This window comes from Trachypithecus francoisi, unplaced genomic scaffold, assembly GCF_009764315.1.
Source record: "Trachypithecus francoisi isolate TF-2019V2 unplaced genomic scaffold, Tfra_2.0 Lachesis_group19, whole genome shotgun sequence".
Taxonomy (NCBI): domain Eukaryota; kingdom Metazoa; phylum Chordata; class Mammalia; order Primates; family Cercopithecidae; genus Trachypithecus; species Trachypithecus francoisi.
Window position 1 is genome coordinate 34473691 of NW_022681464.1, and position 26125 is coordinate 34499815.

The 26125-nt window shown below is 45.9% G+C and overlaps 1 protein-coding gene and 1 long non-coding RNA gene across 4 annotated transcripts in view; one reads left to right on the plus strand and one right to left on the minus strand.

Moving 5' to 3' along the window:
- The window catches only part of GREB1L (GREB1 like retinoic acid receptor coactivator), a 305480-nt gene that overhangs the window by 5572 nt on the left and 273783 nt on the right, over positions 1 to 26125 (minus strand). The window contains exons 20-31 of the mRNA XM_033178167.1: positions 25904 to 26019; positions 24985 to 25229; positions 21404 to 21981; positions 21070 to 21172; positions 15474 to 15629; positions 15099 to 15238; positions 12786 to 12947; positions 12482 to 12686; positions 6434 to 6599; positions 4777 to 5004; positions 3727 to 3868; positions 2260 to 2460 (exon numbers count right to left, since the gene is read on the minus strand). Coding sequence (XP_033034058.1) covers positions 2260 to 2460; positions 3727 to 3868; positions 4777 to 5004; positions 6434 to 6599; positions 12482 to 12686; positions 12786 to 12947; positions 15099 to 15238; positions 15474 to 15629; positions 21070 to 21172; positions 21404 to 21981; positions 24985 to 25229; positions 25904 to 26019 — 2442 coding nt within the window. The remainder of the gene's footprint in view (positions 1 to 2259; positions 2461 to 3726; positions 3869 to 4776; positions 5005 to 6433; positions 6600 to 12481; positions 12687 to 12785; positions 12948 to 15098; positions 15239 to 15473; positions 15630 to 21069; positions 21173 to 21403; positions 21982 to 24984; positions 25230 to 25903; positions 26020 to 26125) is intronic.
- LOC117064081 lies at positions 1022 to 20196 on the plus strand. Of its 3 annotated transcripts, none has more exons than XR_004429260.1 (4): positions 1022 to 1626; positions 1769 to 2515; positions 5528 to 5639; positions 20162 to 20196. It is a non-coding gene; the product is annotated as an uncharacterized LOC117064081 (long non-coding RNA). The 3 variants fall into 3 exon arrangements; XR_004429259.1 differs by lacking the exon at positions 20162 to 20196 and adding an exon at positions 10899 to 10956; XR_004429258.1 differs by lacking the exon at positions 20162 to 20196 and having other exon boundaries at positions 5528 to 6001.

Here is a 26125-nt window from a genome sequence, read left to right on the forward strand (position 1 = left end):
AGTCTTTATAAAATTTAAAAAACTACCTTCCACAAAAAAGCATACTTAGGAAAGATTAAACGTTTGGATTGCCTTATTGGTGAGAATAAAAAATATTTTTGATCAGCTTTCCATTTAGATATACTTAAATTTTCAATTGGATAGAAGCTTAAGACAGTGCATGGGCTGGGTGCAGTGGCTCACGCCTGTAATCCCAGCACTTTGGGAGGCCAAGGTGGATGAATCATCTGAAGCCAGGAGATGGAGAGCAGCCTTGCCAACATGGCAAAATCCCGTCTGTAGTAAAAATACAAAAAAAAATTAGCCAGGTGTGGTGGTGTGCACCTGTAATCCCAGCTACTCGGGAGGCTGAGGCAGGAGAATCGCTTGAACCCTGGAGGTGGAGGTTGCAGTAAGCCGAGATTGCACCATTGCACTCCAGCCAGGGTGACAAGAGTGAAACTCCATCTCAAAAAAAAATAGTACATGAATTTAAATTTTTGGTTCTATCTGGCTTCTGTGAACAGATGATAACTACAAAAATTACAGGGAAATAAGATGGTTGGGAGTTAAAACAGTGGAATGGCTAAATGCATGAGCCAGTGTGCTTGGGTTCAAATACTGGTTCCTTCATTTAGTAGCCATGGAACAATGAGCAGTCTCCTTCATTTCACTATACCTCAGTTTCCTCATCTGTAGAGATAACAGTAGTACTTGTTTCATAGGATGCTTTCTGAATTAAATAACTTAGTATTCAGTAAATGTTAGCTGCTGTTAGTAGTAGTATTGAGATTGTGGACTCTAGGATAGGGGAATTGGAATATCTGGATCAAACATGTAACTTACATAAATACTGTAAAAGATGTTATTAGATCTCATGGTGTGGGTTTTTTTTTTTTTTTTTTGAGATGGGGTCTCTGTCACTTAGGCTGTAGTGCAGTGGCACAAATCAGATCACTGCAACCTTGAACTCCTGGGGTCAAGTGATCTTCCCACCTCAGCCTTTTGAGTAGCTGGGACTACAGGCATGTGCCATCACACCTGGCTAATTACTTTTATTTTTTGTAGCAACAGGGTGTTACCATGTTGTCTATGCTGGTCTTGAACTCCTGGCCTTAAGTGATCCTCCCGCCTCAGCCTCCCAAAGTGCTGGGTTATAGCCATGAGCTTCGATGCCTGGCCTTTACATCTGATGGTTTTTAAGGTTCCTTCTGCTTCTAAAATTCTGTAATTCATTACCCAAGCTATAGTGTAGATTATTGAAACATAAAAATGGGAATGTAAAATGTTTACACTGTGAAATTTTAAAAATTAGTTTCCAAAATTGAATACAGTTGGACTTCAGTGTTAAAAGAGTATGTGTATGGACATGTGTGTTTTCTTCAATACATACAAAGAAAAGGCCCTGGAAGGAAATGTAGTACACCAAAATGTTCTTCTGGCAGGTGACTTTACTTTCTTATCATTTTAAAACATTTTTTACAAGGAGGATGTAGTACAGTAATCATTTCTAAAGGGACAGCTTAGTAGCAGGAGCCTGGTGGTGCAAGTGGCAGTTTTTAAAAAAAAAAAAAAAAACTAAAACGTGAAAAATTTTAGAAGTCCAAGGGGTGGGAAGTGGAGAAATGCCACCTCTAAAGGCTTCAGGTGGTACACATTTATTTGTTCAGTAATCACTGAGCTCCTCTAACGTATGTCTAAAACAATGACTAAAGGCTTCAGGTGGTACACATTCAGTAATCACTGAGCTCCTCTTACGTATGTCTAAAACAATGACTAAAGGCTTCAGGTGGTGCACATTTATTTGTTCAGTAATCACTGAGCTCCTCTTACGTATGTCTAAAACAATGACTAAGACATTGTGTGTCTTTGAAGAACTCGCACTTTTATGAAGAAAAACCCACATAATTACAGTATAATCTGATGAATGTTAACAGAAGTGGGAGCAAGCAACTGCTGCCCAAAGTCACTAAGGTAGGCTTCTCAGAGGAGCTGACAGCTGAGTTGTATATTCTCTGGCTCATTTGTGGAGGTAAAATAGGCATGCGGAGGGCCAACTGCCATTGCATGTTGTGTGAGCCTTTGCATAAGTGAGTATGCAAAAGGGTAGAAATACAAGTTTTGATCTGTATTACTATCTTATTTTAATAAAAGTTCTGGCAAAGGACCAGACTGGCATCTTGATTTATATTTCATGTCACAGGCTTTTTTGTAAACAGCTAAAATGAGAAAGAAATGGATGGATGTAGGTAAGTACAGTATCCCCCACACCCCTTTTACCTCTGGTCCAATGTTAAGGTAGCAGTCAATGGCCAGCACGGGACTCCTGAAGTTATGGATGGCTTTGGGGAAGAGTTTATATGAGGCGTGCTGAAGGAATTTCTCCAGGAGAAACTGTGCAGGGGCTGCCAGTAGCGTGTGTTCACTGTCGGGAGCGCAGATGTATTGAAGGGGCAAGATGGGTGCTAAGCTCTCTGACACCTGAAATCAGAGCCAAGATGATCATGAGAAACTTGTCTGTCACTGGATTAAACAGGTGAGGAAACACTGAACTGTATCCTAACAGTCCCCAAATAATAGCAGTAGCACAGTGAGGGGTGCTAAGTTCAAATGTATGTCAGTAAAGGGTCCTGAAAATTTTTTTCTCTTGGATTTAATGTAAGTTACACACAGCGAGGGCAGAAGAAAGCAGGCTTCTCTAAAAGTTACCACATTTAACAGGTACATTGTGAGATCAATCGGAAGCCTTTTACAGTGGTGCTCGGTGTGTATGGGTTAAATCCTATCTCATCCTAACTCCACCCCACAACCCCACCAAAAAAATGGCAAAGAGGTTTCTAAGCTCCACTGGTAGCCCCATGCTATGAATTATTAGATATCAGTAAATTTCTTAGAAAAGAGTATAGTTTTGATCTATATTACTGTCTTTTAAGAAAGTTCTAGCAAAGGACCAGACTGACATCTTGATTTATATTTCTCTCATGTATTACATAAAGAATGTCAAAGTGTGGCGGGATGTGGTGGCTGAGGCAGGAGAATCGCTTGAACCCGGGAGGCAGAGGTTGCAGCAAGCTGGGATCACGCCAGTGCAGTCCAGCCTGGGCGACAGAGTGAGACTCTGTCTCAGGGAAAAAAAAAAGGCAAAAATGTAAAGTTTGCCATCTTGAAACTAAAGCTTTGAAGGATGTGTTAAGGCTTAAATCCAAAGAAACTTAGATTTAAGGCCAACATTTAAAGTAATTTTGTTGGATTGTCAAAACAAATGTTTTGGCTCTAGATGAGTCCCCAGTAACAGAAATGAGATTGAAAATTAAGAACTCCCTAATGGCTGGATGTGGTGGCTTATGCCTGTAATCCCAGCACTTTGGGAGGCCAAGGTGGGCAGATCACTTGAGGTCAGGAGTTCGAGACCAGCCTGGCCAACATGGTGTAACCCCGTCTCTACTAAAAATATAAAAATTAGCCAAGCATGGTATCACGGACCTCTAATCTCAGCTACTCGGGAGGCTGAGGTATGAGAACCGCTTGAACCCATAAGGCAGAGGTTGCAGTGAGCCGAGATCACGCCACTGCTTTCCATCCAGCCTAGGGGACAGACTGTCTCCAAAAAAAAAAACAAAACAACTCCCTTGTGTTATTTCACTTTTCCAATAAAACGGAAAGTGCTTAATGCCAACATTTAATAACAAAGATAGTCATTATCATTGTGCTTATTTTCAGCACTTGAATCAAGCTTGCAGTACTTACCATGATCTTTGGTTTAATGATAAAGTCCCTTTGCCCTCCAACCTGAACATGTTTCTTCATGAGACTGAAGTTATTAAAGCGGCAGATGAACAGGCCACTACTGTTCGTTCTCAGATTAAAGTCAACATCTTCACAGAAATACCTAAATTGTAACCACAACAATAGTTTTCTTCAGCTGGCATATCTCAACCATGATAACTATACACGGCAAAATAAATATGTGGCAAGATATTAGGAGCCTAAAATAATCAACTGTGCTTTTGTGGAGCTGGCCTTCATAACACTGACCTAGAGAAACTCTGATTTGGGCATTACAGCCTTTAAAAGGGGAAAGTGAGGTGATCTTTGTCCCAGCTGTGTCACAGGTTTTAGGTATCCCTATGCAAAAACAGGACTGTGTTCCTATTTGATACACTCTGGCAGAACAGAAATGCAGAGGTGCTCCCAGTTTTAAATTTCTGGCTACAAACAAGATGAAGCCTCTGTCAAATTTAAAACAGAAGTGAAAGCAGCAGCTATTCTATAACCGTGAGGTTGGCATAAGAAGGACTTTATGGTTCCTGCTTTCTTGTTTGGCTCTCTCAGGTTTTGTAGGAACCTGGACATAATTTATTTGGGAGGCAAGGCCATGGCTACCCTGCTGATCCCCATCTGCTGCCTTTTCCCTACAGTAGGATTTCCCTGAATCCTACTAACATTCAGGAAAAGTGATTTCCTTCTGAGTTTGGAGGGTGAAGGAGGGCTTAGTCTTAGATGTTTGCGGGTCCACACACTGACTTGAGTCAATAGTTTCTGTGTCTAGACGTCTGAGTTCTTGTTGAAATGAGATGGCTACAGTGTTTAAGCATTTCACGTTGTAACCCCTGTTAAGATCTAGGTCAGTTTGGTGATAAAGGGGCACACTTTGGGGCTTGTGATCCCCCTTTCTCCTTGCCCACATAGTCAGCTTCTCAACTGAAGACATACGAATAAAAGCATTACAGAGGCTAGAGCTGGGCAGAAGCCATCAGTAGATGCCAGGATTACCTGTATCCATGAGGCCTGACTTACCTGTTGAAGTCATACTGCACATTCTGAGTCAAGTCTATGTTGAGGAGAATGAAATCATGCACGTGACACCTAGAGAATGGGGCCTTTAGGCTCTGAGAAGTCAGCTTGCTGCTCCATTTCTGTATGCCCAAGATTGCATAGTGGACAATTTTTGGTGTGGCTTCAATGTGCTGTAAGACAGTCTTCAAGGAAACATTCTTACTGGAAACTCCTACTTCCACAGGCTGGCTGTGAAATATAGTTTATATAAGATGTTGATAAATATTATGGAAGACAGGATCATTTGTGAACTGTCTATACACTATTATACACCAGTAATACTCTCAAGGATAAAATTAACTGATTTACTTTGTATTAGCAAATGGAGAAGAATGTCAAGCCCAGTTTTCACACTGCCTGTCACTATTAAAGAAACTGCCTTTTGGGGTGGGGCTTATCACTTTTGGGCAGAGAAAAATCCAGCCCCTGTGTCAGAGTGAACAATGAATAAAGAGTTGCCAAAGAAGAGGTAGCTGGAGGTTGGAAGCATAGAAGTATCTTTCCCACTTCTGGTAATTGTGTATAATAAGGAATATTTGAAAATTTCACTGGCTTCAAATCCAAAATAGGAACAAGGACACGAAATCACAATGTTTGAGCTGGGAGGGGCTTAAAGGTACCTGGCACAGTGTTGCAATGGGAGTGCTATTGAATTTTGGGGGTTTATTGTGTTGGATTTTTAAAAATGTTTGGCATCCTCTGGTCCTCACAGATGCTCCTGACCGGCACCGGCTAGCAATGTGAGGGGGCACTACCCCAGGAAGAAAACCACTGATTTTGGCCCAGGCATAATTTTACAGGTGATGGACTTGAGATATGGAGAGGTGAGATGACTTTCCTTTTTCATAGACAGTCAAAAAGCATGACTGGGTGTGGTGGCTCATGCCTGTAATCCCAACATTTTGGGAGGCTGAGGTGGGAGGATTGCTTGAGCCCAAGAGTTCAACACCAGACTGGGCAACATCTCTACAAAAAATTATAAACAAAAAACAGAGTTGAGGCTAAAAACTAGGTCTCCTGACTTGAGATGTCAGCAGTCTTTCTACATAAATCCTAGTGTCTCAACAGACTTTATTTTTGTTTTTTTGAGACAGAGTCTTGCACTGTCACCCAGGCTGGAGTGTAGTGGCACAATCTCAGCTCACTGTAACCTCTGCCTGTTGGGTTCAAGTGATTCTTATGCCTCAGCCTCCCAAGTAGCTGGGACTAAAGGCATGTGCCAACACGCTCAGCTAATTTTTGTGTTTTTAGTAGAGACGGGGTTTCGCCATGTTGGCCAGGCTGGTCTAGAACTCCTGACCTTAAACGATCAGCCCGCCTTGGCCTCTCAAAGTGCTGGGATTACAGGCATGAGCCACTGTGCCTAGCCTCGGTAGACTTTAATAGCTAACCAATGTTGTGATCCCAGAATGGTCCAGGAATATAATGGGCTACTGAATGTCTAAATAAAAAATTCCTAAGTCACCACAAAATGCTTTAGTGAGGGTGATCTCATGGTCGGCTGTTTTGCCCTAGAAAGCTGTCTCTCACTTACTTCTGTATGTAACTGTGGTCAAGAAATGTATTATCCTGTCTACAGCATTGTGTCATATGCCCCCAGAACAGCTTGGAAGTCTACCTGGATGGCTCCTGAACACTGTGAATGTTCCATAGGACACATGAGTCATCCATCATGACGATGAAAGGCCAGACACACTGGCGTTTAATGCCTAACTCCTCCAGGCGGTTTCTCTCCAATTCTAGGTTGTGATATGATAGCTCCTTAATGAGGAACCTGGCAGCACCTGGAAGGCAACATAACCACATCTACATATCCACACATCCTTCACTCTGGCTTGGCTGAAGCCCTACAGGCAGCTATATTCTCTCCACAGAACGCCTGTTCACATGAGAACCATGCAGGTGGGAGCCAACCAAATGTTCAGAGCAGTGGCTCTCAAAGCAGTGTATCTAAGAGTTACTGGGTAATCAGTTTTAAATGTAGATTCTTAGAGTCCATTACCAGAGCTGCATTTGAGTAGGTATGGTGAAGGGCCAGAAACCAGGTATCTTTGAGGATACAAATGATATGAACCACACTTTGAGAGTATTGCAAGAATCCAGTTTCCCTCATAGGACAAAGGAATCCACATCTAGGAAATGCTATTACTGTTTACTTCCTTGAAGCATGACAAGAGGCTCTCTCAGACTTGGAAGCAGCTACTCACATGTCCTGTACTAGGGAGTTAACTGGGCTGCAGTGAGTGGGTATGCCAATTCCATTGATATGTCCCCTTCTTTAGACACTTCAAGGAAAATGACAGCAGCATCTTCTCTGAAGACTCTGGAAACTGGCACCCTTTCCCTAGATCTGCCTTTTGCAAGAGGCAATATGGTATAGAGATTAAGAGAATAGACAGGAGCCAAACTGTCCGATTTTGAATCCTAATTCCACCACTTTCTTTTTTTTTTTTTTTTTTGAGACGGAGTCTTGCTCTGTTGCCCAGGCTGGAGTGCGGTGGCCGGATCTCAGCTCACTGCAAGCTCCGCCTCCCGGGTTTACGCCATTCTCCTGCCTCAGCCTCCCGAGTAGCTGGGACTACGGGCGCCCACCACCTCGCCCGGCTAGTTTTTTGTATTTTTTTAGTAGAGACGGGGTTTCACCGTGTTAGCCAGGATGGTCTCGATCTCCTGACCTCGTGATCCGCCCGTCTCGGCCTCCCAAAGTGCTGGGATTACAGGCTTGAGCCACCGCGCCCGGCCCAATTCCACCACTTTCTATCCATGTGACCCTGAACAAATTAAACCCATTGTGCCTTGGCTTCCCCACCTCTAAGAAGGCAATAATAACGGTGATCTCATAGGGTTGCTGTATGATGCTCAGGATAGCGCCTAGCACCCTCTACTCGGTGAATGTTAGCGATTATCAAGATGACAGGAATCAGCCAAATTTTATGAGTGGGCCATCCTACAATGAAACAAAATGTAGGTGATAAATGAAAGAAAAGCTATTAACTCTATGGAAGAACCCAAAGCACTGTGAATAGATCTAGGGTAAAACTGGGATTTAGGAAAATCTACCTTCCAAGAACGTGTGTGTAATAGTTTGCATTCTCAACATAATAAGGGCCATGTATGAAAAGCCCACAGCTAACATCATCACTAGTCAATGGTGAAAGAAAGACTGAAAGCTTTTCCAAAACTGAGATCAGGAACAAGACAAGGATGCCACTTTTACCATTTCTATTTAACATAATACTGGAAGTCACGGCCAGAGAAAGTAATCAAGAAAAAAAAAAATAAAAGGCAACCAAATAGGAAGTAAAATTATCTCCATTCCCAGGCAACATATACATAGAAAACTCAAAATTCCACCAAAAATCCCCTTTAGAATGAATATGTGAATCCAGCAAAGATGCAGATGCAAAATCAACACCAAAATCAGTTGCATTTCTATGCCTCAACCATGAACAATCTAAAGGAAATTAAGACTTCCATTTACAATAGCATCAAAAAGAATTAAAGACTTAGAAATCAGCTTAACTAAGGAGGCAAAAGACTTGTACAGTCAAAAGTACAAAGCATTGTTGAAGGAAATTAAGGAAAACACCAATAAATGGAAAGACATCCTGTGTTTATGGATTACAAGACTTGATATGAGATGTCAGTGCTACCCAAAGTGATCCAGAGCCTTAATGCAGTCCCTATCAAAATCCCAAAGACTTTGCAGAAATAGAAAAACCCATCCTGCAATTCATCCAGTATCTCAAGGGACCCCAAATAGCCAAAACAATCTTGAAAGAGAGGCAAAGGCAAAGTTAGAGATCTCACACTTCCTGATTTCAGAACTTACTACAAAGCTATAGTAATCAAAACAGTGTGGTAGTTTTGATCTGGGCATACAGAAAGCCCAGAAATAAACCCTCTCATACATGGTCAAATGATTTTTTACAAGGGAGCCAAAGCCATTCAGTGGGTAAAAGATGGTCTTGTCAACAAACACAGTTGGGGGCCGGGCATCATGTCTCACACCTGTAATCTCAGCATTTTTGGGAGGCTGAGGTAGGAGGATCACTTGAGGCCAGTGGTTTGAGAGCAGCCTGAGCAACATAGTGAGACCCGTGTCTCTATAAAAAGTTGAAAAATTAGCCAGGCATGGTGGCATAGGCCTATAGTCCTAGCCACTCAGGAGGCTGAGGTGGGAGGATTGCTTGAGCTCAGAACTTGGAGGCTACAGTGAGCTATGGTCATGCCACTGCACACTTTGGCCTGGGTGACAGAGCAAGACCCTGTCTTAAAAAAAAAAAAAAGGCCGGGCGCGGTGGCTCAAGCCTGTAATCCCAGCACTTTGGGAGGCCGAGACGGGCGGATCACGAGGTCAGGAGATCAAGACCATCCTGGCTAACACGGTGAAACCCCGTCTCTACTAAAAATACAAAAAACTAGCCGGGCGAGGTGGCGGGCGCCTGTAGTCCCAGCTACTCGGGAGGCTGAGGCAGGAGAATGGCATGAACCCGGGAGGCGGAGCTTGCAGTGAGCTGAGATCCGGCCACTGCACTCCAGCCTGGGCGACAGAGCGAGACTCCGTCTTGAAAAAAAAAAAAAAAAAAAAAAATGGTGCTGGGAAAACCTGATAGTCACATGCAAAAGAATGAAGTTGAATCCTTACCTTAGACCCTACATAAAAATTAACTCAAAATGGATCAAAGACCTAGACATAAAAGCTAGAACTATACATCATTTAGAAGAAAACGTAGGGGAAGGCCTTGTGACATTGAATTTGGCAGTGATCTCTTACATATGATTTCAAAAACAAAAGCTAAGAAAAAATAGACAAACTGGACTTCATCAAATAATAGAGTAAAAGGCAATCCAAGGAATGGGAGAAATTTTTTTTTTTTTTTGAGACGGAGTTTCGCTCTTGTTGCCCAGGCTGGAGTGCAGCAGTATGATCTCAGCTCACCGCAACCTCCACCTCCCTGGTTCAAGTGATTCTCCTGCCTCAGCCTCCTAAGTAGCCAGGCAAGCACCACCGTGCCAGGCTAATTTTGTATTTTTAGTAGAGACGGGGTTTCTCCATGTTGGTCACACTGGTCTTGAACTCCCGATCTCAGATGATCTGCCTGCCTTGGCCTCCCAAAGTGCTTGGATTACAGGTGTGAGCCGCTGCACCTGGCTGGGAGAAAATCTTTACAAAGTATATCTGATAAGGTGTTAATACCCAGAATATATTTTTTAAAAACTGCTACAACTCAACAACAACAAAATAATTCAGTTGAAAAATCAACAAAGGACTTTGGAGACAAGTCTTCAAGGAAGATACACAGATGGCTAACAAGCACACAAAAAGATGTTCAATATTACTAATCATTAGGGGAATGCGAAACAAAATCACAATGCAAAACACCTCAAAAAAAAAAAGTGTTGGTGAGGATGTGAAGAAATTAGAATCCCTGTGCATTGTTGGTGGGAAGGTAAAATGGTGCAAGCCACTATGGAAAACAGTATGGTGATTCTTCAGCAAGTTAAAAATAGAATTACCATATGATCTAGCAATCTCACTTCTAGATATATACTTAGAAGAAGTGAAAGAAGGGTCTCAGATATTTTTATACCTGTGTTCATAAAAGCATGATGCACAATAGCCATAAGGTGGGAGCAGCCCAAAGGTCCACTGACAGATGAATGGATAAAATGGAGTAGATACATAAAATGGAATATTATCCAGCCTTTAAGAAGGAAGGGAATTCTAACACACGCTACAACATGGATGAACCTTGAGGACATGCTAAGTGAGATAAGCCAGTCAGTCACTAAAGGACAGATACTGTATCATTGCACTTAGAGACAGTAGAATGGTGGCTGCCAGGCGCTGAGGGGAGGTAGGGAATGGGGGAGTTTCTGTTTCACAAGGTGAAAAGAGTTCTGGCAATCAGTCTTATAACAATGTGAATGTTGTAACATTCACATTGTTGTAAGACTGTTGTAATAATTCTTATTACAATAAGAGTGTTGTAATCTGAACTTTAATACTTTAGAAGTATTAAGGCAGTACGTGGTTTTTTTTGTTTGTTTTGAGACAGAATTTCACTCTTGTTGCTCAGGCTGGAGTGCAATGGCATGTTCTTGGCTCACTGCTACCACCACCTCCTGGGTTCAAGTGATTCTCCTGCCTCAGACTCCTGAGTAACTGGGATTACAGGCGCACACCACTACGCCCAGCTAATTTTTTTTTTTTTGTATTTTTAGTAGAGATGGGGTTTCACCATGTTGGCCAGGCTGGTCTCAAGCTCCTGACCTCAGGTGATCCATCCACCTCGGCCTCCCAAAGTGCTGGCATTACAGGCGTAAGCCACTGCACCCGGCCAAGGCAGTAAATTTTATGTTTATGTGATTTTTACCAGAAATAAAAATAACAGTTTGTATATTTCATTTGCATATGTGTGTTGGCTTCTTTCTCCCCAGATTATTGCAAAAATGGCAAAACTAGTACTCTACAGTTTGGTCAGATCTAGGATGAGAAAACTCTCCTAAGGATCAGGCAGGCACAGAAGGAGGTCATATTCATAGAGAAAAAGGCTTCAGTTAGTATGAGTTAGGTGGTTTTGGGGAGGCTGAAGGAACAGAAATATACAGAAGCCTTAATTCACTTGATATAAAGTGATAAACACAATTATATTCAAAACAAAACCATTTTTGAGAATATATTAAGCCCATATTAAGGCTGTTTGAAGTCGAAGGACATGAAAAGGCATAGAAAGGAACAAGAAATGGAGAGACCTAAGAAGGAAGGGAGAGGCAGAGGCTAAGTTGAGAGACAGTGGAGAAAGAGGAGACCCTGGAGAGAAGAAACATGTGGGTTCAAGAAAACTACTTAGGTCTTATCTGCCCTCCAGTCCAGCTCTAGGCTGGGTGTTACTACTTCTCTTTAAAATGGGAACAAGCAGCTCCTGACTTGGCACTGAGGCACCCCACAGGAGCAGATGGGCAAAACTGTTTAGAACTACAGTGCAAGAAGTGTCCAGAAGAGCACAGCTCTAAAACACTGGATTCGGTTAGAGATGTCCTGCCTGAGAAAGGAAAATGAAGGCATTCTCACAGCTCCAGTCTCCACAGCGCTGTCATACATACAAGCACTGGCCCCCTTTGAGAAGTCAGCGCATTGCTGTTAAACCCCAGGGGAAAAGCAGGAAGACTTCTTTCAGGCACATTCCTGTGTCATAGGCAGTAACGATGCTTCCAGCTCCCTGGTTGTACAGCAGCCCCCTAGAACTTGCTACACGCCTTAAAGATGAGATGACCTAGGGGCCCTCCTGATCTGGGTGAACCACTAACCCTGCCTCTCCCTTAGACCATCTTTTTTTTCATGGTTACATTTCTGCTCCACAGTGCTCAGCTCAGGAACATTTGCAGCCTATACAGGGAAGAATCCCAAACTTTCCCAGGGTGCTCCGTATACCAGTGACTTCTTCCTTAATTACCAGTCCTCAGAGTTAATTCTGCAAAACTGCAGATAAGGGGAAAAAGAAAACTCAAATTCAAGGAAGAGTCAAAAGACTTTTTTTTCAAAGAGGTGAGGAGGGCAGGACAATTTCTAGAGGCAGGGGAATCTGAAACTTTCATGCCAGGGGAATGGAGCTCAGTTTATTTTCGAAGCCCTTCTCCCCATCCCAGGGGGGCCCCTTACCCACGCCTGCATTATTGAACATGCCGGGAAGCACCAGCATGATGTGGTTGGGCCAGTACTTGCGGTACAGAGGCATCTCATACTCTTTGACCACGAGGAGGTGAAGGTGGCTGATGCCCTCCATGGCGTGGAAAAGGTTTAGGAGTCCGTGCTCATGTCGACCACTGGAAGGAGTGAAAATAGGACTCTTGACTGCATTCAAATTCTGCCGAAAGGGAAAAAAACAGATGAAATTAAACCCTCTAGATTGAGGACACTTAGAGAACTAGGTCTGGTGCCTGGCAGTCCAGATGCTCTCACCCACCTTGTCTGAAACCAGGGGCAGCCGCATGCTCTCCAGGTGCTTGCCCTGCTTGCTGAAGACAAAATGACTCTCTTTGGATTTGGGAATGATGAAATAGAGCTGAACCTCTTCTCCCAGCATAGAGGAAGAGAATGTGAAGGCATGAAGGGTGGAGTCAGACATCTACATTTGCAAAGAAGAAAGGGAGGGAACGTAAGTAAGCCCACCGTTTCCATACTTCCAGGCCACTCCTTCAGGTTGTTATTAAGAGAGGGAAACTAACATGAACTGGTAAGTGCTCACCAGGCTGTGAGCAGCTACATCTAAAAGGTTGATAAGGCAAACACTTCATTTAGGAGCTGTCACTGACATGGCAGCCCGCCATCTTGCACCTGCATAGCCTCAGTGGGAGAAGTACTTGTTGCCTGGCATTGCATTCTTTATGCTGTCAGAGCCACAACTGCTCCATCTTATGCAGAGGTCAGATATACCTGTGGGATGTCCTGCTCTGTATGCATTCCCAAAGGTCCCCTGTTAATCGGAGGGAAACACTTCTGTTCTGTGCAGGTCAGGTCAAATGAATATCAGCTTTCTAAATATCAGGTTTGACATTAAAATGCCTCTCCAGCCCCATCTTTCTTGGCTACAGTGGATGCTGAAGAGGTTCAATCATTTAGCCCAGAACTCTGGTTTCAGAAAAGAGACCATTGGACTCACTGAAGCCAAATATAAATCTAACCTACATTTAAAGTGCTGGAGAGTTCATGTTTTTTCAGTAACCTGTCTCAGTGAATAATTATATAATAGGTCTTTTCACGCTTTTAATGTGGATAAGATTTGGCTTAATAAAAGGGTACCATCAATTTTCATCAGCAACTAGAATCGAAGTAGGTTTCCCAATGGTTTTAACCAAAATACTATATTTCATAGAAAAATAACATTACACTTCTTCCCTTAATTCTAGTTCTGCCTCAGAAATGTGGGAATATACTACTTAGTACGGTAGTCACACAAACTTTATGAATAGAGGGTTTCTAATAAAGACATTTTCTAAAAACCTATAATCTGTAGACCAGGGGACTTGGGTCTTCTATAAAGCTTTTAAGAGCATATTTCAAAGCAGCCCACCAAAAGTTTTCAGTAACACCAAGAAAACAAATGGGATATAAAAGGTAACTTGTATTAGAAGGGCAGAAATGATTCGATCAGTTTTTTAAAGCATATCCCTTCTAGTACTCATCTGTATTTCAGGATGAGATGTGGGAAAAGGGTGACGACCTGGCCCTGAAGAGCAGAAACAGGTTTAGGGGAGTCAGTATGGCCTATCAGAAGCAGGAGTTGTTTCTGTGTGTTCAGAGCCAAGTCACAAAAATAAAGATGGATTGGGGGAAGTAAGCTCTGGATATTACTATCATATGTTACCTTTCCATCTTTTGTGCTTAAAGATGCACTAGCCAAAAAGAAGCCACATACTAAGGGTAATTGGCCCGTGTTCTGCATTCCTATGTCTCAGTTCTCACTGCATAAAACAAACTGACTCCACTGGCCGGGCCACCCCACACAGGTGTGAATATGATTAGGTTGGTGCAAATCAACAGACCTGTTAGAATCACAGCTCAAAGGGCACACCCTGTGAATCTGAAATAATAGTGCCATTTTAGTCAGTGATCCAAAGGGAAGAGGGGGAAACTCTTTTATCAAATATACTGTAATATCTGGATGCAAAGAAACATCTCTGCTACTTCCTAACCTAAACATGACACATGTAACCATTTGAAGTAATTCAAGATACTAAAGCCAAGCTGCCTTCTCTCCCTCCCACAATCCAAAGAAACCCAACATTCATTTAATTATCACTTCATGCATTGTTTGTTTGTTTGTTTTTGAGACCGAGTCTCAGTCTGTCACCCAGGTTGGAGTGCAGTGGTGAGATCTTGGCTCACTGCAGCCTCCACCTTCCAGGTTCAAGCGATTCTCCTGCCTCAGCCTCCCAAGTAGCTGAGATTACAGGCGTGTGCCACCACACCCGGCTAATTTTTTGTATTTTTAGTAGAGATGGGGTTTCACCATGTTGGCCAGGATGGTCATGAACTTCTGACCTCAGGTGATGCACCCACCTTGGCCTCCCAGTGCTGGGATTATGGGGTGAGCCACCACGCCCAGCCTTCATGCATTTTTCTCACCAATGAGTGGCTCCTTCGTATGAGTAAACTACCCTTTACCTGAGGCCTGAAACTAGGGGCCCTATTTTTCATCCCTCCACCCCCCACCCTTACATACAAAATCCATAGTGGGTGACAGAGGGCGAGGGCGAGGGCGAAGGCGGGACGGTACCTGGGAGGCAGAGGTGAAGTCCATGTACTGGCGGCACTGTTCACAGTGGTGAAAGGTGTTATAGGCTGCATATTTGGTCAGCATTATGGACACAGTTTCCCGTTTCCTGGGCTCTTCAACTTTGGATTCCTTTATCACTTCTGTGTATAAAGGGGCAAAAAGCCATCCCATGAGATAACATGTTTTCCCTGTGCCTGGAAAGAAAAGTCCCCTTTCCCCCAAAATGACTTTTCCATGTATTCTGTAATTTATGCCCTAAGAAACAGATATGAAAATTTAAAAAATCATGTGCATATACGAGTGAAAGAAAAGCGAGATGGAGTTAGTGTCCCCTTGACCCGGAAAGGTGGTGAACTTGGCTCTGATTGCACTGACCTTGTTTGACCCCTGCCAGCTTCTCAGTATACACCAGGCTCATCAAAGTGTACTTGGGGTCATGCACACTGACATCAAAAGGCATTTTACTGAAGCTCTCGATGTCAGGCCAGGGCTCTCCCTCTGACTGGCTCACTTCACTGTTTTCACTGTGATCTAGGACAAGAAGGAAGTGTGCAGAGCAGGTGACTGGCCTTTCTCTTCCACATGTGTCAGAGGGAATGGCTTTTATGGGACGTAGAGCCCAGATGGGTGGACAAAGGCATTTCTGAAAAATGAGCTCCCCTGTCCCAGTAGAGGAGGCAGAATTGTTCACACCCATGCTGAGAGGAACATTTGCCCTCACTGGCCCCCAGCATTCGTCTCTGCAGACCCAATTCACAAACTGGCATCTGTAAGATAACCTAGTCTCCACCAGGCCAAATTTCCTTAAAAGTTTCATTTTGCGGCCGGGCGCGGTGGCTCAAGCCTGTAATCCCAGCACTTTGGGAGGCCGAGACGGGTGGATCACGTGGTCAGGAGATCGAGACTATCCTGGCTAACACGGTGAAACCCCGTCTCTACTAAAAAATACAAAAAACTAGCCGGGCGTGGTGGCGGGCGCCTGTAGTCCCAGCTACTCGGGAGGCTGAGGCAGGAGAATGGCCCGAACCCGGGAGGCGGAGCTTGCAGTGAGCTGAAGTGAGCTGAGATCCAGCCACTGCACTCCAGCCCGGGCGGCAGAGCGAGACTCTATCTCAAAAAAAAAAAAAAAAAAAAAGTTTCATTTTGGGTGATCTTTATTTCTGTCTTGAGATTTTTAGCTGTGGGGTATTAATATACTGACACTCAAGAGATTTCAGGATGCACTGGGCAAAATTCCCAATGTCTTCTGCACATTAGAATCAGCTGAGGAGCTGGTAAAAATTCCCACACGCAGGCCATACATCCCAGAAATAGTTCAGTCAGAATGTCTGATGCCCAGGAACCAGTCATATTTAAGGCTCCTCAGAGTGTTCCAATGTGCAGTCACAGCTGAGAGCCAGTAGACGTGGGTGTGAATCCTGGCCCTGCCCCTTGCAGTGTCACACCTTCAGGCACTGTCCTTAACCCTGAGTCCCCAGATTATTGTAAGCTTTAATGCAGCCTCAACCACCTGGGATCAAATGATCCTCCCACCTCAGCCTCTTGAGTAGTTGGGACTACAGGCACGTGCCACCATGCCCAGCTAATGTTTTGTAGAGACAGGGTCTTGCTGTATTGCCTAGGCTGGTCTTGAACTGCTGGGCTCAAGCAAGCCTCCTGCCTCAGCCTCCCAAAGTGCTGGGATTGCAGGTGTGAGCCACCATACCAGACCCTTTTCTTTTTTTTTTTTTTTTTGGGAGACAGGGTCTCACTTTCACTCAGGCTAGAATGCAGTGACGCAATTTAAGCTCACTGCAACCTTGAATTCCTGGGCTCAAGGAATCCTCCCACTGCAGCTTCCTGAGTAGCTAGGATTGCAGGCGTGTACCATCACACTTGGATAGTTTTAAATTTTTTTGTGAGAGATGGGGTCTCTCTGCTGCCCAGGCTGATCTCAAACTTCTGGCCTCAAGCCATCCTCCCACCTTGGCCTCCCAAAGCATAGAGATTACAGGTGTGAGCCACCCTGCCCAGCCAGAGATGGTACATTTAAAGTGCCAAGACAAGCTGGGCATGGTGGCTCATGCCTGTAATCCCAGCACTTTGAGAGGCCGAGGCAGGCAAATCATTTGAGGTCAGGAATTCGAGACCAACCTGGCCAACATGGTAGAATCCCGTGTCTACCAAAAATACCAAAATTGGCTGGACGTAGTGGCGCTTGTCTGTAATCCCAGCTACTTGGGAGGCTGAGGCAGGAGAATCACTTGAACCCCAGAGGCGGAGGTTGCAGTGAGTTGAGATCGTGCCACTGCACTCCAGCCTGGGTGACAGAGTAAGAGTCTCTCTCAAAAAATAAATAAATAAATAAAATAAAGGGCTTTGACAGTCGCGGGCACACAGCTGGTGTCTAATAGATATTTTTTATTATTGGGCCAGGTGCAGTGGCTCACACCTGTAATCCCAGTACTTTAGGAGGCCGAGGCAGGTGGATCACCTAAGGCTAGGAGTTCAAGACCAGTCTGGCCAAAGTGGTGAAACCCTGTCTCTACTAAAAATACAAAAAATTAGCTGGGCCTGGTGGTGCACGCCTTTAATCCCAGCTACTTGGGAGGCTGAGGTAGGAGAATTGCCTGAACCCGAGAAGCAGAGGTTGCAGTGAGCCGAGATCATGCCAGTGCACTCCAGCCTGGGTGACAGAGCAAGACTCCATCTCAAAAAATAATAATAAAGTGCCAAGACAGTTGCAGGCACACAGCTGGTGTCTAACATTACACACACACACACACACACACACACACACACACACACACACACACATATATATATATATATATTTTTTTGAGATGGAGTCTTTGTCACCCAGGCTGGAGTGCGGTGGCGCAATCTCGGCTCACTGCAAGCTCCACCTCCCGGGTTCATGCCATTCTCCTGCCTCAGCCTCCTGAGTAGCTGGGACTACAGGCGCCCACCACCGTACCCAGCTAATTTTTTTGTATTTTTAGTAGAGACGAGGTTTCAACGTGTAGGCCAGGATGGTCTCCATCTCCTGACCTTGTGATCCGCCCGCCTCGGCCTCCCAAAGTGCTGGGATTACAGGCTTGAGCTACTGCGCCCGGCCCAGATTATATTTTTTATTAGTGGCCAGGTGCAGTGGCACACACCTGTAATCTCAGCACTTTGGGAGGCCAAGGTGGGTGAATCACATGAGGTCAGAGTTTGAGACCAGCCTGGAAAACATGGTAAAACCTCATCTCTACTAAAAATACAAAAATCAGCCGGGCGTGGTGGCGTGAGCCTGTAATCACAGCCACACAGAAGGCTGAGGCAGGAGAATTGCTTGAACCCAGGAGGCAGAGGTTGCAGTGAGCCGAGATCACACCACTGCACTCCAGCCTGGACGACAGAAACTCCATCTTAAAAAAAAAAAAAAAAAAAAAAAATATATATATATATATATATAAAATATCATTAATAACAAAATGTATAAGATAAAAAAGTAGCTTAAGACAACTTTCAAAGGGAGAAAAGAAACTTTCCAAAAAAGGCTAAAGATTGGAGGTATAGCTAATATCTTTTAACACATATAATACATTTATTTTTATATCCCTGAACTAAAGTCTGCACTTTGAAGCCTAGTCTAGTTTGTAAAAAGATGTCATTGTGCCTCTTGAGAGCACCATTGCATTAACCTGCACTAAAATGAGGGAGAAGGAAGAAAGGCAAACAGTGTTTCTTACTACAAAGGTCAAATGAGCTGTAACAGACTCACAGCTCACCAGCACAGAGCAAGAGTCAAGATCACTGTAGCATGATCTGAGGGAAAAAATCAAAGGCATCACTGTTGTGGTGCCAGGGAGCCTGGCGGGAAAGCTGGCAGGAAGGGCAGGCCTCGACTCCCGGTCTGCTTGGCTCTGGCTTTGCCCTTCTGGCTCAGCTCTTTCCCGGGGCCTTGGGGTGTTTTGAGGCCAACCTCGTGGGCCTGACAATCTGGTGCAGCTTAGCTGGGAAAAAAAACAAGGAGATGTAGATGGGAGGATGAATTCACGTGTGTGTGTCTGAAATCATGGATGTGAATTGATGAGAAATGGAAACAGGCCTGAAGCCATAAAAAAGTGGTTAAATAAGGCTTTTACCTACTCTTACTCGGTACTAAACTAATTTCTTGGGCTGGTCATGGAACAGGTTCACCTATTTAGGTAAAACAAGTGAAGTGAGATCTCCAAGAGCTAATTTGGTAGACGATGCCAAGGGCTTTCCCTATTCCAGACTCATCTTTGAGAGGCTTGCGAAGAACTTCCACCTGGTTGCTTCTACTTCCCACAGTTCCCTGCCAGCACAGTCAAACTGGTTGGAGATGTGAAGCCACAGTTTTGAGTCACACTGTTCTTCTTCATTTTTTCTTTTTTTTTTGAGACAGAGTCTCTGTCATCCCGGCTGGAGTGCAGTGGCGTGATCTCAACTCACTGCAAACTCTGCCTCTTGGGTTCAAACAGTTCTGTGCCTCAGCCTCCCAAGTAGCTGGGATTACAGGCACACACCATCACGCCTGGCTAATTTTTGTATTTATAGTAGAGACGGGGTTTCACCATGTTGGTCTCGAACTCCTGACCTCAGGTGATCCACCCGCCTCGGCCTCCCAAAGTGCTGGGATTACAGGCGTGAGCCACCGCACCATGCCCAGCCGAGCCACACTGCTCTTAGCTGCAGAGTGGAATCATCTCCCTGGCGCCAGCTGGGGAAGACAGCTGGAGTGGTGTTGGTATGCCCACTGGCTGGCACAGCCTGATCAAGCACCTGCCCCTGTGTCTTGGTGCAGATGTTTTGTTCGTGGTGCCAGCGTTCAGTTCTACACATAAGAAGTTTTCATCTCATTATAGTAACCCCGTGCCTTCACTCAGAGCCTATGGGTAAAATATAAGACATACTCTGACCAATCAACAAAGGACTAGTATCCAGAATGTAAATATGCCCTGGATCCTTAAGCAGTTGAATACTACAACTGGAATTTTACAACAGTTAACCATCTAGGCAATTAATCTACCTACAAAGCCTTTATAAAATGCCTTTTTTTTTTTTTTTTGCAGCCATAAAAAAGAATGAGTTCATGTCCTTTGCAGGGACATGGATGAAGCTGGAAATCATCATCCTCAGCAAACTAACACAGGAACAGAAAACCAAACACCGCATGTTCTCGCTCATAAGTGGGAGTTGAACAATGAGAACACATGGACACAGGATGGGAACATAACACACACACATGATGGGTGAGGGAGAGCATTAGGACAAATACCTAATGCATGTGGGGCTTAAAACATAGATGACGGGTTGGTAGGTGCAGCAAACCACCATGGCACACTTATACAGCTATGTAACCTGCACGTTCAGCACATGTATCCCAGAACTTAAAAACAAAAACAAAAATGCCTTTTTGCCCAGCACCTCACAGGACATTGTAGAGAGGACGCCAAAAGTAGAATACACCATCCCTGACCTCAATGAGCTAAAAAAGCCTACGGTTTACTCAGAACTATTTGCCGGACACATTTTTTTCATTTTTTCTTTCTTTTTTTGAGACAAAGTCTCACTCCATCACTTAGGATGGAGTGCAGTGACATGATCTTGGCTCACTGCAACCCGCCTGGTGGGTTCAAGTGATTCTCCTGCCTTAGCCTTCTGAGTAGCTGGAATTACAGGTGTGTACCACCGTGATTGGCTAATTTTTGTATTTTCAGTAGAGATGGGGTTTCACCATGTTGCCCAGGCTGGTCTTGAACTCCTGATCTCAGGTGATCTGCCCGCCTTGGCCTCCCAAAGTGCTGAGATGACCGGCGTGAGCCACCATGCCTGGCCTTGGGCACATTATCTTTAGCCTCCCAATAACTGCAGGTTAGGTACTGTAGAAATCCCAGAAGCCAAAAGCAAGTTCCCGGGATTTGCAGTTCAATGTCTTTGTCTCTTGTCCCTCTGCCCAGTCCTTGGGCTCAGCACTCACCGGTGTTGATCTCCTCCTCGTCATACACATCCACCTCCAGGAGCCTGATGAGCATGCGGAAGAGGATCCTGAGGAACTGTAAATAGGAGCCTGTCTTTCCCACCTAACGGAAAGATTTTTAATTGGGGAGGAGTGGAGGTGGGGAAGAGAGGGGAGGAAAAGAGAAAAGAGATTTCACACCTTGGCTTTGCAGTCTCCTGCCTGAGAGGCCTGAATGAGGTCCTCATTGCTCTGTCACACCTGCTCCACCCCCAAGAGGTTCTCTGGCTTCTACTTCTTGGGGAAGACGTGCCAACCCCAGCCTAAGAAACGGCCCAGGCTGGCTTGGCCCTACCTGTGGGGGCCCTGTCAGCAGGAGCCGCCGGGGGTGGAAGTTTCGGGTGCCAGAGGCCGGGTCCAGCTGGTTGCTGTAGTCGGCGTGGTGCTGCCGGGTCGAGGTCCACTGCCTGTAGTAGAGGGACTGCTCCTCGCTGCTCATGTCCTTGTTCAGGAGCGGCCGCAGGGAGCTCACCCAGGCCACGTCGGCGTGGGGCAGCAGGGATGAGGAGGATGGCAGCTTGCCACTCTTCTGGGAGCCTAGGAGGCTGTAGGCCGCTTTGGATAGGATCACCACTGGTGGCAGGGCTGCATGCGGGCCCCGGCAGCCTCTGATGGGCTGTCCCTGCCATGGGAGGGTCCTGGGTCCTGAGGACGACGATGGTGGCTTGGAGGTGGTGCTGCTCGCCATCTGGGGGCCCAGGGAGTCACACTCCTGCTTCAGAGTCTCCCCGGCTCCGGCTCCAGCTGAGCTGGCAGAGACCCCTTCATCCAGGCCCAGACTAGTGGCTGGGCTCTGGAAGCTGGGGGTCAGGGACTGCTTCTGGGACTTGTCAGCTGTGCTGGAAGAGCTCACTCCATTCTCCATGATGGAACCTGTTGAGAGAACAGACAGAACCCACCCCACAGCAGTGCTGTTACTGATGTAAGGTGTGCGCTCTCAGGCTCCTGGCAGCTCTGGGAAGGAGGCGAAGGCCGGGAGAGCAGTGGACACTGGGCTCGGCTCTGTGGCTGCAGACCCTGAGCAAGAAATCTTCCCTTTGCTGCTCTGCACACTGCTCCATGTTGCTTCCTTGCCCTGGCTTCTCAGTGGGTTTGGCCAATGGGAGCCACCAGCAGGAGATGGGGTGCTGCTTCCCTGGCTTCCCCTTGCGTGGTCACCAGGGGTGGACCACCTTTCTCTACTGTGGGCTGCAGCTCAGGTCTGGAGAGGTGCTCCCACCCCTCCCTGTGTCAGGCCCACGGTGGCCAGGGCTCCCTGGGGTTAACCACCCCCCAGCACAGCACACCTCTTGCTCCTTTTCCAAGTTCTGTTCACATCTTAGTAAACAGCCCCACTACTAAAGGCTCCTCATGACCTGGTTTGGGTCTGCCTTCTGATTCTTCCCAGGGCCCCACCCAACACAGGCTCCACATTCAAGTCCTGTCCTGGCAGCACTGGCTTCCTTCTAGGGGCTGAGGGCCTCATGCCTTTGGCTTCAGATCAGCTCCCTGGACTGCAGCCCCTTCCACGGACTCCCAAGCTAGGGTGGGGAATGCCTTCGCACAAAGCGGGTGTAGACACACACGACTCCAAGGCCGGTGGCTTTTCCCTAAAGCAGCCCCACGCATTTGGCCAGTTCCTTTCAAGTATGTGTGTCCTCCTGATAGACCAGCCACTCTTTGGTTTAAAGACAAACCAAAAGCTCAACTAAAGGCCCTATCTGAGCTAGTCTTGTTGCTGCCCAGACCTGGAGGTCGAATCCCAACCTTGGGAGATCCTGAATGAACAGCCATCAACAAGACATGATTAAAACCCGCCCCTTCACTGGCTCGGCTGCCTGTGTCTCTCCGCCTTGGGGGAGAGCTTGCCTTCCCCCCACAGCACTGTGCGTTCTGGGCAGCGAACCTCCCCGTCACCCTCTGAGTCAGCCATGGCTGGGGTCCCTGTGCTCTGTGTCGTGAGCATGGCCTGTAGGGAGGGACAAAGTAGCCAAGGGCAAACACCTTTGTGAGTTCAGCAGAGCAAGGCCAAGGAAGAGCTTACTTTGTGGGGCAGCTCCTCAAGTGAGGGAGAGGAAGGAGTGGGATGGAAGAACCACAGGGAGGAAGTACAGGCTGCACTCCTCCTCCTCATGCTGGTATCCAAAAGCTTCCAGATATTATTCCCCATCCCCCTACTGTGAACCTTTACTATCCTTCAAACCCCTTGACTCTATTCTGAAACTGCTCTCAGAGAGAAAATTGGGGAGCCTGTTGCGGTGGGGTTGAGGCAGGTAGAGGGGTCCACATGGTCAGCCCTAACCCCTGGCTGGGGGAGCAGCCGCGCGTGTGTGGGAGCAGGGCAGCTCCAGCTCCTCCAGGCTGAGGGTCACTATCAACAGCAAACCCTACAGACCCCTCCTCCTCCATTCCTGCCCAGAGCCATCCAACAGCTGCTGCCAGAATGGACAGGAAGACCAGTGCTGCTTTTGGACAAAATTGTATGTTCGCATATCAGAGTGATGGATCTCAATGATAGTTCAAAAAAAGGGTGAGGGGCTGGGCGCGGTGGCTCACGTCTGTAATTCCAGCACTTTGGGAGGCTGAGGTGCGTGGATCACCTCAGGTCAGGGGTTTGAGAGCAGCCTGGCCAATATGGTGAAACCTCATCTCTAGTAAAAATACAAAAGTTAGCTGGGCGTGCTGGTGCGCGCCTGTAATCCCAGCTATTCAGGAGGCTGAGGCAGAAGAATCACTTGAACCCAGGAGGCGGAGGTTGCAGTGAGCCGAGACCGTGCCCCTGCACTCCAGCCTGGGCGGCAAGAAACTCTGTCCCCCACACACAAAAAGGGGGGCTGAGGGGAGAAGGCGGGGGGTGTGTTTCATTTTTAATCTCAGAATTCTCTGTACTTTGTTAACGTTTTTTCCTTTCCTTTTCTTTCTCTTTTTATCCTTTTTTCTTTTTTTGACAGAATTTTCCTCTTGTCGCCCAGAATGGAGTGCAGTGGTGCCGTCTTGGCTCATTGCAACCTCCATCTCCTGGGTTCAAGTGATTCTCCTGCCTCAGCCTCCAGGGTAGCTGGGACTACAGGCGTGAGCCACCACGCCCAGCTAACTGTATTTTTAGTAGAGATGGGGTTTCACCATGTTGGCCAGGCTGGTCTCGAACTCCTGACCTCAGGTGATCCACCTGCCTTGGCCTCCCAAAGTGCTAGGATTACAGGCCCACTGCTCCCGGCCAACATTTTCCATGTTTTCTGCATTAAGCTTTATTACTTTCATAATCAGAAAAAATGGAAAGAGTGCTGCATTTGCTGTAATACAATTTATCCGAAGAAAATTCATGCCAGGCACTGCCACAGACCTGCAGTAATGCTGCAAGATAGGGGCCGGCAGGCTGCAGGGTGGGCTTCACATCCACACTGGCCCCAGAGGAGCCCTCACCATACAATGCTTGCTGTTAACTGTTTAGAAAAGCCATTCATTCACTCATTCGTTCATTCATTCACATTCAATGAAACATTTTGTGCCAGGTACTAAGCCATTTAGCACAAACTTACAGCTTCAGGACCTGGAAGAAAAACAGGGCCTTTGTGCAAATATGAGATGCATAATAACCATGAGATGATTAAGGGTAGAAAAGACTAGGGAAAATGGTACAGGCTAGGGTTGATAAAGTAGTTTTTAGCCTGTTAGCAAGCTCTTCCTTAAATGTTTACCCAGAAAAGTATTTTGTGACTGTTCAACAGTCATGTTTTCCAAGCATCACCCCCCTGGAGCTGGGTCTGGAGAGAATGCCAGTCCTGAAGTCTCCTCTGAAGGCTGTCGGGGTGTCAGTAAATGCCTCTGCCTTCTACATTCCTACACACCTCCTGACTCATGTCTCTCACGCCATGAAAGAGAAAAGAAAGTACTGACCGGAGGTCCCTGTGACGGCGCTGCTGTTGCTCTGGGGCTGCTCCAGGTCGATGAGCAGCTCATCGGAGTCGTTCTCACTGACAGCAGCTCTCTCCTGCTCCTTCCCGCTGAGGTCCAGGGCAACAGTGGGTCCCCGGATGACCTCTTTAGAGACATAGCAGCATGCCAGACCCACCTCCTGCTCCAAGGCCGTGCGAGTTAAATAGCTTGAGTCAATTAACCGGAGGTCACAGTACTTCAAAGACCTGAACAAAAGTAATTGTGGTGTTGGTGAGTCCATCTGGCCAAGCACGCAATGTGTATGTGTGCCTGGTGATCTGGATGCAGCACACAGCAGTTAAAATCCTAGGTTTCAGTGCCAGGTGAGCCTTGACCGAAACCTCAGCTCTGCCACCTCCCAGCTGTTATGACCTTCATTTCTCTGTGCTTCATTTTCTTCGAATATAAAAAGAGTGGATAGTAGTGTCGGGCGCATATGGTGGTTGTAAGGACTGAATACAGGTAAGGCATTCAGGACACTGCCTGACACGCACAGTAAGCATTCAACTAATGCTTTTATTGTTGTTGCCCTGCAGTCTGCGGAGTCTAGATCCTTGAGGGGCGCAGGAATAGCAGATTAACAAAGACAAAGCACTTTATCAAAAAAAAAAAAAAAAAAAATCCTGCTTTTCCTCCCTGCCTCTCTGACATTTCTCAAATGTGGCTATCACCTGTTTCCAAAATTACTGAATGCTCTCTGGAAAGCTTAAAAAAAATAATAAAAGAAGGTGGTATGGCTGTATGTATTATATCCCTGCATAAAACCATCCTCTTCTCATTACCTGAAAAACAAAGGAAATGACTGGGCGATCAGCCAAGTTTTAATCATCAGTTCAGCTGGGCAACTGATGAAAAATGGAATTAATTATTGAAATTGTACCTGGGAAAGGTTTCTCCAAGAGGATCTTTGCCAGTTAATATCACAATACAAGGCAGACCGTCTAAATCTTGGTATGTCCGAGGGATCCACTCTTCTGGTTCACTTCCTCTCCAACTCTATAGCAAGAGACCCATATGTTAAAATTAAAACTCTCATTTAAGTTTCTACCTTTTTTACAGGTTTCTAAGTCCAGATTTTAGACATACTGTGCTTTAAAATGAC